Source organism: Dendrobates tinctorius, unplaced genomic scaffold, assembly GCF_039654945.1.
Source record: "Dendrobates tinctorius isolate UK_male_01 unplaced genomic scaffold, ASM3965494v1 ptg000003l, whole genome shotgun sequence".
Lineage (NCBI taxonomy): Eukaryota > Metazoa > Chordata > Amphibia > Anura > Dendrobatidae > Dendrobates > Dendrobates tinctorius.
In genome coordinates this window covers 5,872,152-5,885,636 of record NW_027361671.1, presented here as the reverse complement: position 1 = coordinate 5,885,636, position 13,485 = coordinate 5,872,152, and the positions used below count along the sequence as shown (strand labels likewise).

Genomic DNA, 13,485 nt, shown 5'->3' with positions numbered 1-13,485 from the left:
TAGGTTGTTCCTCTGGCCAGTATACTTCTAATTACAGGCAGCATTGCTTTGTTAGGGGATTAAATGGTTACTGTGGTTTCAACAACGTTGCATAAATCGATAGTACACTTGAATATACAAAACGTTCTAATGTATTTTATCGGAGAAATCGACTTTTTTGCCTTTTGATCTCCTTATTCACTATGGAAAAAAAAACAGCTCAAATATGTCTTGGTCAGTGACCTACTGCTAGCTCACACAGGTCTCAGGTTAGAGCTGCTGTTAAACTCTATGGAGAGGTAAAGAGGAGCTCTCGGGACAGTGCGCGACCAGGCAGATAGTGATGCAGCTCTCAGAAAATGATATTTTACTGCAGTGTCGCACAGATCAGTACTGGTGTATATTCTCTGTCTTGCTGCTGCTTCTGTTTGTGTTCTACAGAGAGAAAGAGAAAATCAGGAATCCATCGCTCTGTGTCATTTACGGGAGACATCATAGCACCTAGTCTCTACCCACTAGTTCAGAGAGAACTGAAACCTGGAAAGAGGGCAGCAGAGAGGAAAATCCGGGATACAAGTCATACAATGACCAAAAATCATTTTATTCCTCATGTAAACCAATAACAGCTTATTCTGAAAAATTACTAGAAACAATACTTTTTAAGGTTCTCTTCACACTTAACTATTTTAGAATTGCATAACATACCAAATGTTTTGTTCCAAGTAGACCTTTATCTCCTTAATGCTCTATGACGTATATTTTTTGTCACAGGTCGCTAAGAAAAGTATTTTTTTTTCTTCACTGTCTCCATTAGGGCTCACAATCTAAATTCCCTATCAGTATGTCTTTGGAATGTGGGAGGAAACCGGAGAACCCACACAAACATGGAGAGAACATACAAACTCCTTGCAGATGTTGAGATTCAAACCCAGGACGCCAGAGCTGCAAGGCTTTAGTGCTAACCATTGAGCCACTGTGCCGCCCTGTATGAAGCTGGCTCAGGAGCTGAGCTTGCCTCATACCAGGCGGATGCCGGCTGTGTTGCAAAGTCGGCATGTCTGTAACAGCCTGCTCCAATCGCTGCAGTTTAGCTATTTAAATGCCACTTTCACAACAGTATATAGACTACGTCACTGCGATTACAGGGAACCGATGAGTTATCTTCAGCCTGATGAAGGCCTGGGAGACCACGATCTTGGGCCTGTGATTGTGATCCTGCCTCTGATAAGCCTGATGAAAGCTCTTCTTGAAAGAGCATGAAGTACGAGTCTTAAGGCCCCGTCACACATAGCGATCACGCTAGCGAGATCGCTGCTGAGTCACAAGTTTTGTTGCACAACAGCGATCTCACCAGCGAGATTGCTGTGTGTGACAGCGATCAGCGACCGGCCCCCCTGCCGGTATCGCTGATCGCTCTTGGAAACCTCTGGACATTTCTTCCATCGCTGGTCTCCCGCTGGCCAGCACGCATCGCTGCGTGTGACAGGCGGGAGACCAGCGATCAGCTGGTAACTAATGTACACATCAGGTATCCAAGGGATGTGCGTCCCTTAGATACCCGATGTGTACGTTAGTTACCAGCTCCCTGCATCAGCGCGCTGGTAACGTACACAGCGACACCGCGCGCTCGGCGTCGCTGTGCTGATCGCTGGTGAAGCTGTTTGACAGCTCACCAGCGATCATGTAGCGACTCACCAGCGATCCTGACACGTTGATATCGTTGTCGGGATCGCTGGTGAGTCGTTATGTGTGACTACAGCTTAAAGGCCTCGTCTCACATGGCGAGATCGTTAGCAAGATCGCTAAAACGTCACAAATTTTGTGACGCAACAGCGACCTCGCCAGTGATCTCGCTACGTGTGACACATAGCGGCGATCGCCCCCCCGCTGCATATCGCTGATCGCGCTCGAATGTCCTGGGCCATTTTTTGATCACGGGTGTCCGACTGGCCAGCATGCATCGCTGTGTTTGACGCCGACCTCGTTGAATTCAGGGACGCAGGCGGGAGTCGTCATAATAGCTGCTGTGTGACAAGGTCCTAACGACTTCCGAGGTCATTATACGGATCGCCGTCAGATTGCTGCATCGTTGAATATGTCTGCCTGTTTGACAGCTTACTAGCAACCATGTAGCGACGCACCAGCGATCCTTACCAGGTCGTATCGTTGTCGGGATCGCTGGTGCGTCACATAGTGTAACGGTACCCTAATGAAGCTTCAGTGGTCAGTGTGAAATGTCGGGTTACTATATTATTATTTTTTTTTTTTTTATTTTTTTTTTTATAACCCCTTTCCTACATTAGACGTACTATTCCATCCATGTGACCTGGGACCTAAGTCCCAAGGACTGAATAGTACGTCTAGCGCGATCAGCTGCGCTCAAGGGGGGGAGCGCATCTGATCGAGGCCGGGTGTCAGCTGTTTATCACAGCTGACACCCGGCACTATGTGTCAGGGGCATCATGGACCGCCCCCAACACGTTAACCCCTGACACACTGCGATCAAGCACGATCGCAGTGTACCGGGGGTTTAGGGAAGCATTGGGAGGGAGGGGGCTCCGTGCTTCCGTGAGACCCCCACAGCAGCGCGATGTGCAGCACTGCCGCGGGGGTCTCCTTTCCTGCATGTCCCCGAATCCAAAATGGCGGCGGGGACGTTCGGGGGGCCTGCAGGGAGGCGGCTTCCTCATGCCTGCAAAGCGCCGGCATGAGGAAGCCTGCAGTACTGCCTGTGATGTGACAGATCAGTGATCTGTCACATGACAGTTATGTCCCCCCTGGGACATTGTAATAAAGTTAAAAAAAAAAAAAGTGTAAAAATAATTTATAAAAAATTCGCTAAATAAATAAAAAAATTCCCTAATAAATTCATTTTATTGAAAAAAAAAAAAAAACAATAAAAGTACACATATTTGGCATCGCTGCGTCCGTAGCGACCCGCCCTATAAAACTGTCCCACTAGTTAACCCCTTTATTGAACCCCTTAAAAAAATAAAAAACGAAGCAAAAAATAAAGCTTTATCATCATATAGCTCGCAGAATAAAGCGGTGCAAAAATAATATTTTTTATATAAAATTGTTTTCATTGCATAAAAGAGCCAAAACATAAAAAAAATAAATGAGGTATCGCTGTAACCGTACTGACCCGAAGAATAAAACCGCTTTATCAATTTTACCGCATGCGGAACGGTGTAAACGCACCCCCCAAAAGAAATTCATGAAACACTGGTTTTTGTTCATTCTGCATCCCAAAAATCGGAATAAAAAGCGATCAAAAAATTTCACGTGCCCGAAAATGGTACCAATAAAAGCGTCAACTCATCCTGCAAAAAATAAGACCTCACATGACTCGGTGGGTCAAAATATGGAAAAATTAGAGCTCTCAAAATGTGATGCATAAACTATTTTTTACAATAAAAAGCGTCTTTCAGCGTGCGACAGCTGCCAAACATAAAAACCGCCATAAATAGTAAATCAACCCCCCCGTTATCACCCCCTTAGTTAGGGAAAAATAATAAAAAAAAAAAAATGTATTTATTTCCATTTTCCCATTAGGGCTAGGGTTAGAGGTGTGTTTCGGTTAGGGTTGGAGTTAGAATTGGGGGGTTTCCACTGTTTTGGTACATCAGGGGGTCTCCAAACCCGACATGGCGTCCGATCTCAATTCCAGCCAAAAAAGTCAAATGGTGCTGCTTCCCTTCCGAGCTCTGCCATGCGCCCCAATAGTTGTTTGCCCCCACATATGGGGTATCCGCATACTCAGGACAAATTGCACAATATCTTTTGGGGTCCTGTTACTCTTGGGAAAATAACAATTTTGGGTGAAAAGATCATTTTTGTGGAAAAAATATGATTTTTTAATTTTACGGCTGTACGTTATAAACTTCTGTGAAGCCCTTGGGGGTTCAAAGTGCTCACCACATATCTAGATAAGTTCCTTGGGGAGTCTAGTTTCCAAAATGGGGTCACTTGTAGGGGGTTTCCACTGTTTAGGCACATCAGGAGCTCTCCAAACTTGACATGGCATCCGATCTGAATTCCAGCCAATCTTGCAGTGAAAAAGTCAAACGGCGCTCCTTCCCTTCTGAGCTCTGCCATGCGCCCAAACAGTGGTTCCCCCCACATATCAGGTATCAGCGTACTCAGGACAAATTGCACAGTAACTTTTCATATCCAATTTCTCCTGTTACCCTTGGTAAAATAAAAAAAAATTGAACCTGAAGTATTTTTTTTGTGAAAAAAAGTTAAATGGTTTTTTTTTTTTTTTTTTTTAAACATTCAAAAAATTCCTGTGAAGCACCTGAAGGGTTAATAAACGTCTTGAATGAGGTTCTGAGCACCTTGAGGGGTGAAGTTTTTAGAATGGTGTCACTTTTGGGTATTTTCTATCATATAGACCCCTCAAAGTGGCTTCAAATGTGATGGGGGTCCTTAAAAATAAAATGATGTTGTTAAAATGAGAAATCGCTGGTCAACTTTTAACCCTTTTAACCTCCTAACAAAAAAAAAAAATTTTGGTTCCAAAATTGTGCTGATGTAAAGTAAACATGTGGGAATGTTACCTATTAAGTATTTTGTGTGCCGTATCTCTGTGATTTAAGGGCATAAAAATTCAAAGTTGGAAAATTGCGAAATTTTCAAAATTTTCTCCAAATTTCCATTTTTTTCACAAAAACGCAAGTTATATCAATGAAATTATACCACTAACATGAAGTATAATACGTCACGAGAAAACAATGTCAGAATCGCCTAGATCCGTTGAAGCGTTCCTGAGTTATTACCTCATAAAGGGACAGTGGTCAGATTTGTAAAAATTGGCCCGGGAGTTAACGTGCAAACCACCCTTGGTAGTAAAGGGGTTAATAAAGATGATTTGAAAGAAAAAATGTTTAAAAAGGCATGTAACACAGAAATCTAATTCAAACAATATCAATTTCTGATTATGAGGTTGTCTTGTGATTTATAATCACAACCATTGGATCTTCTTGCACACATATAGGAGAGTGATTTCTATCTTGAATCTCTGGAAGTTTTCAGAGTGAATCATAGATTGGTATAGTTGTATGGGACCTCCTGGGCCATCTGGTCCAACCCCATGCTCCAATGCAGGATTCATTCATTCAACCCAGACCAGTGTCTGTCCAGCCTTTGGACAGAAAAAAATATAGGGCAAAATAACAAGTTTATAGTGATATATAGTATATGTGTTAGGGTTTGTTTTTTTTACTTTGGGTGTGTGTGTATATGGTCTTTTTCATTTTTTTTTTTTTTTTTTTTTGACCGCATCAATCATTATATGAAAATAAATATGTAAATTCATTGATATGCTATTAAAGTGAACGTCTCAACGTTTTTGCTGTTTTCTGAGAGCAACATAGCATAGTCACAGAGATTTATTCCAGTGATGTATCACTTATTGAGCTGCTTTCTGTCATTTCTATAACATCACTGTTTTTTCTGCTGCTGATGTATTAGTTCTCTCAATGCTGAGCTCTGTATACCCCGCCCTTACCACTGATTGTACATGGACAGAAAGCTGCTAATCAATGAAGGGGGTGGGGATATACAGAGCTCATGAATATGAAGGACTAGAAGGGGGCAGGTTTACTTGTCCTTTAGTGATAATATCCTGCTGATAAAGCAATAGTAACATAGTAAAATAGTTATTAAGGTTGAAGGAAGACTTTAAGTCCATGTAGTTCAACCCATATCCTATCCTAACTTGCCCTAACATGTTGATCCAGAGGAAGGCAAAAAAAACCCATGTGGCAAACGGTAAGCTTCACATTGGGGAAAAAAATTCCTTCCTGACTCCACATACAGCAATCAGACTAGCTCCCTGGATCAACGCAATATTAAGGAAACTAATGTATATACCCTGTAATATTATACTTTTCAAGAAAGGCATCCAGTCCCTTCTTAAATTTTATTAGGGAATCACTCATTACAACATCATATGGCAGAGAGTTCCATAGTCTCACTGCTCTTACAGTAAAGAATCCGCGTCTGTGAGTATGCTTAAACTTTCTTTCCTCCAGACGTAGAGGATGCCCCTTTGTCCCCGTCACAGGTCTAAGAGTAAAAAGATCATTAGAAAGGTCTTTGTACTGTCCCCGCATATATTTATACATTGTAATAAGTTCACCCCTAAGCCTTCAATTCTCCAAACTAAATAACCCCAAGTGTAATAACCTGTCTTGGTATTGCAGACCCCCCAGTGCTCTAATAACCTTGGTCGCTCTTCTCTGCACCCGCTCCAGTTCAGCAATGTCTTTCTTATACACCGGAGACCAGAACTGTACACAGTATTCTAAGTGTGGTCACACTAGTGACTTATATAGAGGAAAATTATGTTCTCCTCATGAGCATCTATGCCTCTTTTAATGCATCCCATTATTTTATTTGCCTTTGCAGCAGCTGCCTGACACTGGCCACTAAATGTGAATTTGTCATCCACCCAATGAATTTATAAAACTAGACTCAGAAGCCCAGTAAGGGATACATTGCAGGAATCGGGGTGTCTGTCTCTACATTCTGCTGCTCTCGGATTAGGTGACTAAACCCTGTTGACAGATTGCCTTTAAGTGACTTATTGTTATAGTGGGTAGATGTAGAGAAGGTTTCCTGTTGTGATTTGTAAGATATTTTATGTTTATCCCTCAGTCTGCCATTTTTAACTTCCAAAGCCTGTTGACCGTGATCCTTCTGCTAATATGCACCTGTGCGTATCTCCGAGCCATGGTTCCCAATCTTCTTGATAAAAACAAAACTGGGTACGTAACCTTTCTCTATGTGGTGAATTTTAATAACCGATCTGTATGTGGAGGCAGGTTCGGGAGCTTTGTTTTGTTTTTGTACATGTTATAGATAATTATAAGTCACTAGCTGCTGGCCCGATTCATCAGGTACTCTAGAATATGGCCAGCGGCAGATTAAAATAAAAAATGTGATATACTCCCCATCCGACGGCCCCAGGAATCTGTCCCTCCTCTCCACGCTGCCGGCATCTTCCGTTCCCAGTACTGCTTTGCGCCAAAGACCGCTGCTGACGTCCTCTCGAGAGAGCGTGATGTCATCAGCGGTATTTCGCGCAAAGCAGTACTGGGAACGGAAGATGCCGGCAGCGTGGAGAGGAGGGACAGATTCCGGGGGCCGTCGGAAGGTGGGTAGATCACCATTTTTTATTTTAATTCTATTTTTTACACGTTTATGGTAGCGAGGGTCCGAAGGAGACTCTTCTCCTCCGGACCCTGGGTACCGGCTAGCACCGGGCATCTCCAGCTGCGTCGCCGCTGACGCCCGTGCGCCCAGAGATGACCCGCAGCAACTGTCAGGAGATCAGCGGCTAGCGTCGCTGATCTCCCGACGGCACGGTAGCGGTGGCGTGCGTCCTGCTAATTGCGGACTGCGCAGTGCGCCTGTTGCTGTTTGGTTGCGGTCTGGCGGCCGCGACCAGTCGGCGCAGCGGGATTTCGGTTACAGACAGACATGATAAGGCATATATACAGTATAATATATATATATATATATATATATATATATATATATATATATATATATATATATTTCTTGCTAACTTCCATTTTTACACTATGAACCAATTCTTGTAGAAAGCATTTTTCATAACTTTACATTTCCAGCTATTATGTGCTACTGCTCAGGAAATACAAGTGAAAACAGTTAAACGTCTTTCTTGGGGAAAACACCCATATCACCTAGCCACAGGGGATGACCGGGATGCCCACCTCTGAGACCTCTAATGATCATTAGAACTAGGGTCCAATCTCTTCCCTACTGGTCGGGATTGAGGAAATCATACTGGTCGCACTTAAGTCCTGCCATTTTAGTCAATTTCTATGTGACTATCCAAGATAGCCGAGTAGTATGGTCAGTCCAAGGACATAAACGGTGCTGCAGCAATCATACATGACTACACCATACCACTCATTCCTAACCTCACTGGGGAAAACCAGGGAATCAGAACCTCTGTTCTTTTGATCCGACATTTACTACATATCCTGCTAGATGATAAATGTACACTGTGTGCAGAATTATTAGGCAAGTTGTATTTGAGCGGATTCTTTTTATTATTGAACAACAACTATGTTCTCAGTCAACCCAAAAGACTCATAAATATCAAAGCTTAATATTTTTGGAAGTTGGATTGAGTTTTTCTTTAATTTTGGCTATTTTAGGAGGATATCTGTTTGTGCAAGTAACTATTATAGTGCAGAATTATTAGGCAACTTAATAAAAACCAAATATATACCCATCTCACTTGTTTATTTTCACCAGGTAAACCAATATAACAACACAAAATTTAGAAATAAACATTTCTGACATTCAAAAACAAAAAAAATCAGTGACTAATATAGCCACCTTTCTTTACAATGACACTCAAAAGCCTTCCATCCATAGATTCTGTCAGTTGCTTGATCTGTTTACGATCAACATTGCATGCAGCAGCCACCACAGCCACCACACTATTTGTAGAGGTGTACTGTTTTCCCTCCCTGTAGATCTCACATTTTATGAGGGACCACACGTTCTCTATGGGGCTCAGATCAGGTGAACAAGGGGGCCATGTCATTATTTTTTCTTCTTTTAGACCTTTACTGGCCAGCCATGCTGTGGAGTATTTGGATGCATGTGATGGAGCATTGTCCTGCATGAAAATCATGTTTTTCTTGAACGATACCGACTTCTTCCTTACCACTGCTTGAAGAAGGTGTCTTCCAGAAACTGGCAGTAGGTCTGGGAGTTGAGCTTCACTCCATCCTTAACCCGAAAAGGTCCCACAAGTTCATCTTTGATGATACCAGCCCATACCAGTACCCCACCTCCACCTTACTGGCGTCTGAGTCGGAGTGGAGCTCTCTGCCCGTTACTGATCCAGCCTCGGGCCCATCCATCTGACCCATCAAGAGTCACTCTCATTTCATCAGTCCATAAAACCTTAGAAAAATCAGTCTTAAGATATTTCTTGGCCCAGTCTTGACGGTTTATCTTATGTTTTTTGTTCAAAGGTGGTCGTTTTTCAGCCTTCCTTACCTTGGCCATGTCCCTGAGAATGGCACACCTTGTGCTTTTTGATACTCCAGTAACGTTGCAGCTCTGAAATATGGCAAAACTGGTGGCAAATGGCATCTTGGCAGCTTCACGCTTGATTTTCCTCAATTCATGGGCAGTTATTTTGCGCCTTTTTCTTTCAACACGCTTCTTGCGACCCTGTTGGATATTTGCCATGAAACGCTTGATTGTTCAGTGTAAACACTTCAAAAGTTTGGCAATTTCAAGACTGCTGCATCCCTCTGCAAGACATCTCACAATTTTTGACTTTTCAGAGTCCGTCAAATCTCTCGTCTGACCCATTTTGCCAAAGGAAAGGAAGTTGCCTAATAATTAAGCACACCTTATAGGGTGTTGATGTCATTAGCCCACACCCCTCCTCATTACAGAGATGCAAATCACCTGATTTACATAATTGGCAGTTGGCTTTCAAGTCTATACAGCTTGGAGTAGGACAACATATATAAAAAGGATGATGTGATCAAAATACTCATTTTCCTAATAATTCTGCACAGTGTACTTTGTGAAAAAAGGAGAAATTAAAATTCTTTTAGGGTATAAATAAATGGAATATAAATACACATTTTGATAGAAACTTTACATTTTTTTCCTTTTTATTGCAGAGTACTTGGCATTTTTTGGAAGTGTGCAAGAATTGGTAAGTTGTCTTGTTCTCTCTTCACCTCCATAATGCCTGCACAGAAATTGACATTTGTATTGAAAGTTGACAAAATGACTGATTACTTTTAGCCATCAATTAATTTTCCAAAATTTCATGCTGGGTTCATCATGCCCAACTGGAGGTTTATTTTATTAGAGAGAAGGGGAAAAATCTCTGGCAGTGGCTTATCTCATGTGGAAAGATCGGGAAGGTTTCGGTGCATCTCACTCACAATTAGATCATCGGCCAAACTGGCAGGTTTGGTTAAGCATTGTTTAAACTGCATGGTCCTCTTTACTGCAGGTAGATCAAACCACCATTTTGATAACACATTCATCTTTTTTTTCTTAAAAAATGTTGCCTTATCTCTTTGGAGGTCTAGGTAATATTTGGGTATTGGAATGATCTAAAGCCGTCCATAAGCGTTAAGATTTTAAGCTGATAAAAGTCCTTTCCGTGAATATAAAAAAGTCCTTAGATAATGACATGAACTATGAGAGTCAAAACAATCTGAGGCTTTAGGCTACGTTCTCACGATGAGCTTTAGGTATATATTTGCTGCGTCACAAATGCAGCGTCTTACAGTTCCAGCAAAGTGGATGGGATTTATAGAAATCTCGTGCCCACTGTGCTTTTATTTTACTCAGCGTAAACTGACCTTTGAGGTTTCAAATCAGCAATGTCAATTTCTTTTGCGGGTATGCTGAGTTTTCTGTGATTTTTTGTTTGTTTGTTTGTTCCTTCATAGACTTGCGTTAGATTTGGAAAATCTACCGGTAAATAACGCACATGGGTTTTTAGTGAGTTTCCTCAGCGGAAACACAAGTAATCTGCATCTAAGTATGTCAATAAAGTTTTGTCAAAGCCAAATACCAGGAAGTATCAAAATCAGAGAAGCTTTGTTTAAAACATGACACCAAGAAGAGATAAAAAACACTTGTTGAAAAAACGCAAGTAACCTAATTTACATATTAGGTGCTGAAATGGTGCAGGATGAAAAACTCACAAAAGCTCATTGTGAGAACGTAGCCTTAAAGTGTTTTTTCTTCTTTGTGAATTTAAAGCACAACCCCTTCTTAAATTAAATGTCCGTCCCCGATAAAAATAATAAAGCCTATACACACCTTCCGTGACTTCACCGTTCGCGCAGTGTCAGAACTCACTCTCCCCAGGGCTGTGATGAGATGTTGACACGTGACGCCGTCACCCAATCATCGCTGGCGTCACTGTCTCCGCCTTCAGACAAACTGAGCATGAAGTGGAAGTTCGGGCTGCAGATGATCTCCAACTTTCTCTTCATGTTCAAACTGAAGGCAGAGACAGTGACACCAGCGCTGATTTAGGCACCGGCGTCACATCTCATCACACTCCCAGGGAGAGCAAGTGCCAACTCATCGGGAATGGCGCCGGCGCGGTAATGACTGTAGGGTTATTTATTTTATCGGGGCCAAACATTTAGTTTAAGAAGGGGTTGCCCTAGTAGTGGACAACCCCTTTAAGGTATATGTACAAAATTTGCCATGAATGATAGATCCGCAAATCTGACTGGAGATCTGGCAACAGTACATAGTTGATGACGAGTTTAAACCACTTTTATCTGATGTGTATGAGCATATTAAAGGGGCAATACAAGATTATAAAAAATGGCTGTTTTCTCCTTGAAACAGATCCACACCTGTGAGTTAACAGCCAAGTCTGGTATTAACAATAGGCTCAATTGACATAAATGGGGATGCAATACCACACACAACCTGTGGTCAGGTGTGGCGCTGTTTTAGAAGAAAACTGACACGTTTTTCTAATCTTATCCCCCTTATGTCTTCGAACTTGTGTCACCACCCACCCCCCTTTTTCAGAATTCTGGCATAAAAGCTTTGATGAATTGGGGTCAATGTGTACATTTTTGGTGCTTTAGAAGACATGTTTGTAGAAGTGTCCTAATATTTTAGGAAATAGCTTTTTCAGAAATGTCTGCTTTTGTATATATGGCCTCAAACCAAGAAGCAGAGGGTCACACACACCTTGGCCCCATCTTGACAGTCATGATCTATGAACTTGAATTGATTTTTTTTTTTCCTTACATCTGCACATTCATCTTAAGAACATTTTGCTGCCCACAATCCTGAATAAATGTGCTCGCATACAGGCGAGGCTCACGCGATACCCACAGCTGTCTAAATTCATCAGATAGTTCTTCACTAGACATTATAGCAATGTACCATAATGTTTATCACAGTGATTGACAGGCCGTCTTGAGCTCCAGAACCATTCTTGTCTGCAATCTATTTCAAGGTGACTTCAGATGCCAAAAATGTGTTAAGCTTGGTTTGCCTCCATCTGTTTTTTCCACATCTTGAAATTTTTAGCACTGATACAAAATGCAAAATATTTTCTGCCATGGAAAGTGTGAATATCATGATATTTAACAATTTAGAAAGTCATGAAACATTAATATTGCTTAAAAGTATTTATTTTAATTCATTTTGTAGGTGAAAGGAAAAGTCCTTACGTGGCCGTGTGTTGTGTGGTGATGGCTTTCAGTATACTCTTCATGCAATAATCTGCCGAGGATTCCAGCTGGCTCCATTTATATTACTTGTGGAATAAATATCATTGTGGTGATTAATGTGTTCATAAATAATTTCTTTGCTAAGTTAAGTACCTGACAGATTAGGCTTCATGTTATGGGTCCAAGACAGTCAAGGGATCCTGAGGATGTATGAGACCGGAAGACAAGACGGGCAGCGCCATGTTTTTGTTTTTGAAAATGTCATTTTATTCTACAAGTGATATTTATTGGGAGGGTAATCAACTTCTTTTTTTTTAATGGTCTGGTTAATCATCTCCAAATGTATTGTTTCACGACCATGTTTTGAATTGATAAATAAAATATACTGCGTGTTTTTCAGAAACTATTTTCTTGTATATAACAGTGTGTATTTTATTTTTTATTTTGCAAATATCAAGTTACTTTGTGAAGTTAAAGACAGGGCTGTGGAGTCGGTAAGCCAAACCTCTGACTCCTCAATTTCCATAACACCGACTCCAACTCTGACTCCCTCATACCACGGCTGTGGAGTTGTTAAGCCAAACCTCCGACTCCCATCTCCTCAATTTCCATGACGCTGACACAACCAAAATGGACTCTGACTCCACGACTCCGACTCCACAGCCCTGGTTAAAGAAAGACCTATGTCCATCAAATTAATCTAAGAGAGGAAAGTGACTGTGGCCAATTTTCATAAATTTGTATTATCCAATTGATGTAAGAAAAGGAGGATAAAAAAGCCCCATAAGGGTATGTTCACAGGTGGCATTTTTCAGGTGGCACATTTCACAGTACCAGCAAAGTGAATGAGATTTCAAAAATTTCATTCACATGGTTATTTTTTATTCCTTGCATTTTTTGTGCTGCTGGCTGTTCTTGAATGGGAAAAAAACACAGCAAAAACGCACGTATGATACACACCTTTCTTCCTGCCAACCGTGCAAAAACACAATGTCTGAACATCATATGACATTTGCCAGTCTACTTTAAAATGGAAAAATGTTGCTTCCTGAATTAATTCACACCGTGATTTTATACAAACAAGACCATATAGATTAAATAGAAATGCTGGCGATGGGAGTCGTCTGAGAGCTACTTGGAGGAATTATGTCATCCTTCACAAGAATCTACACAAAATAGAAAATAACCCGTCCATAATTTAAAGGCTTCATAATTGCATGTATGCAGCTTAGCTGTCATAAAATGAAATACAACACTCTATTGCTGG

At 41.4% G+C, this 13,485-nt stretch overlaps 1 protein-coding gene across 1 annotated transcript in view; it reads left to right on the top strand.

Annotated features, from left to right (window-relative positions):
* The window catches only part of TMEM167A (transmembrane protein 167A), a 40,728-nt gene extending 28,104 nt beyond the window's left edge, over positions 1-12,624 (top strand). Inside the window, exons 2-4 of the mRNA XM_073583361.1 lie at positions 6,643-6,752; positions 9,672-9,706; positions 12,199-12,624. Of these exons, the coding sequence (XP_073439462.1) occupies positions 6,643-6,752; positions 9,672-9,706; positions 12,199-12,269 (216 nt within the window). The 3' untranslated portion in view covers positions 12,270-12,624. The remainder of the gene's footprint in view (positions 1-6,642; positions 6,753-9,671; positions 9,707-12,198) is intronic.
* The last annotated feature ends 861 nt before the right edge of the window (positions 12,625-13,485 follow it).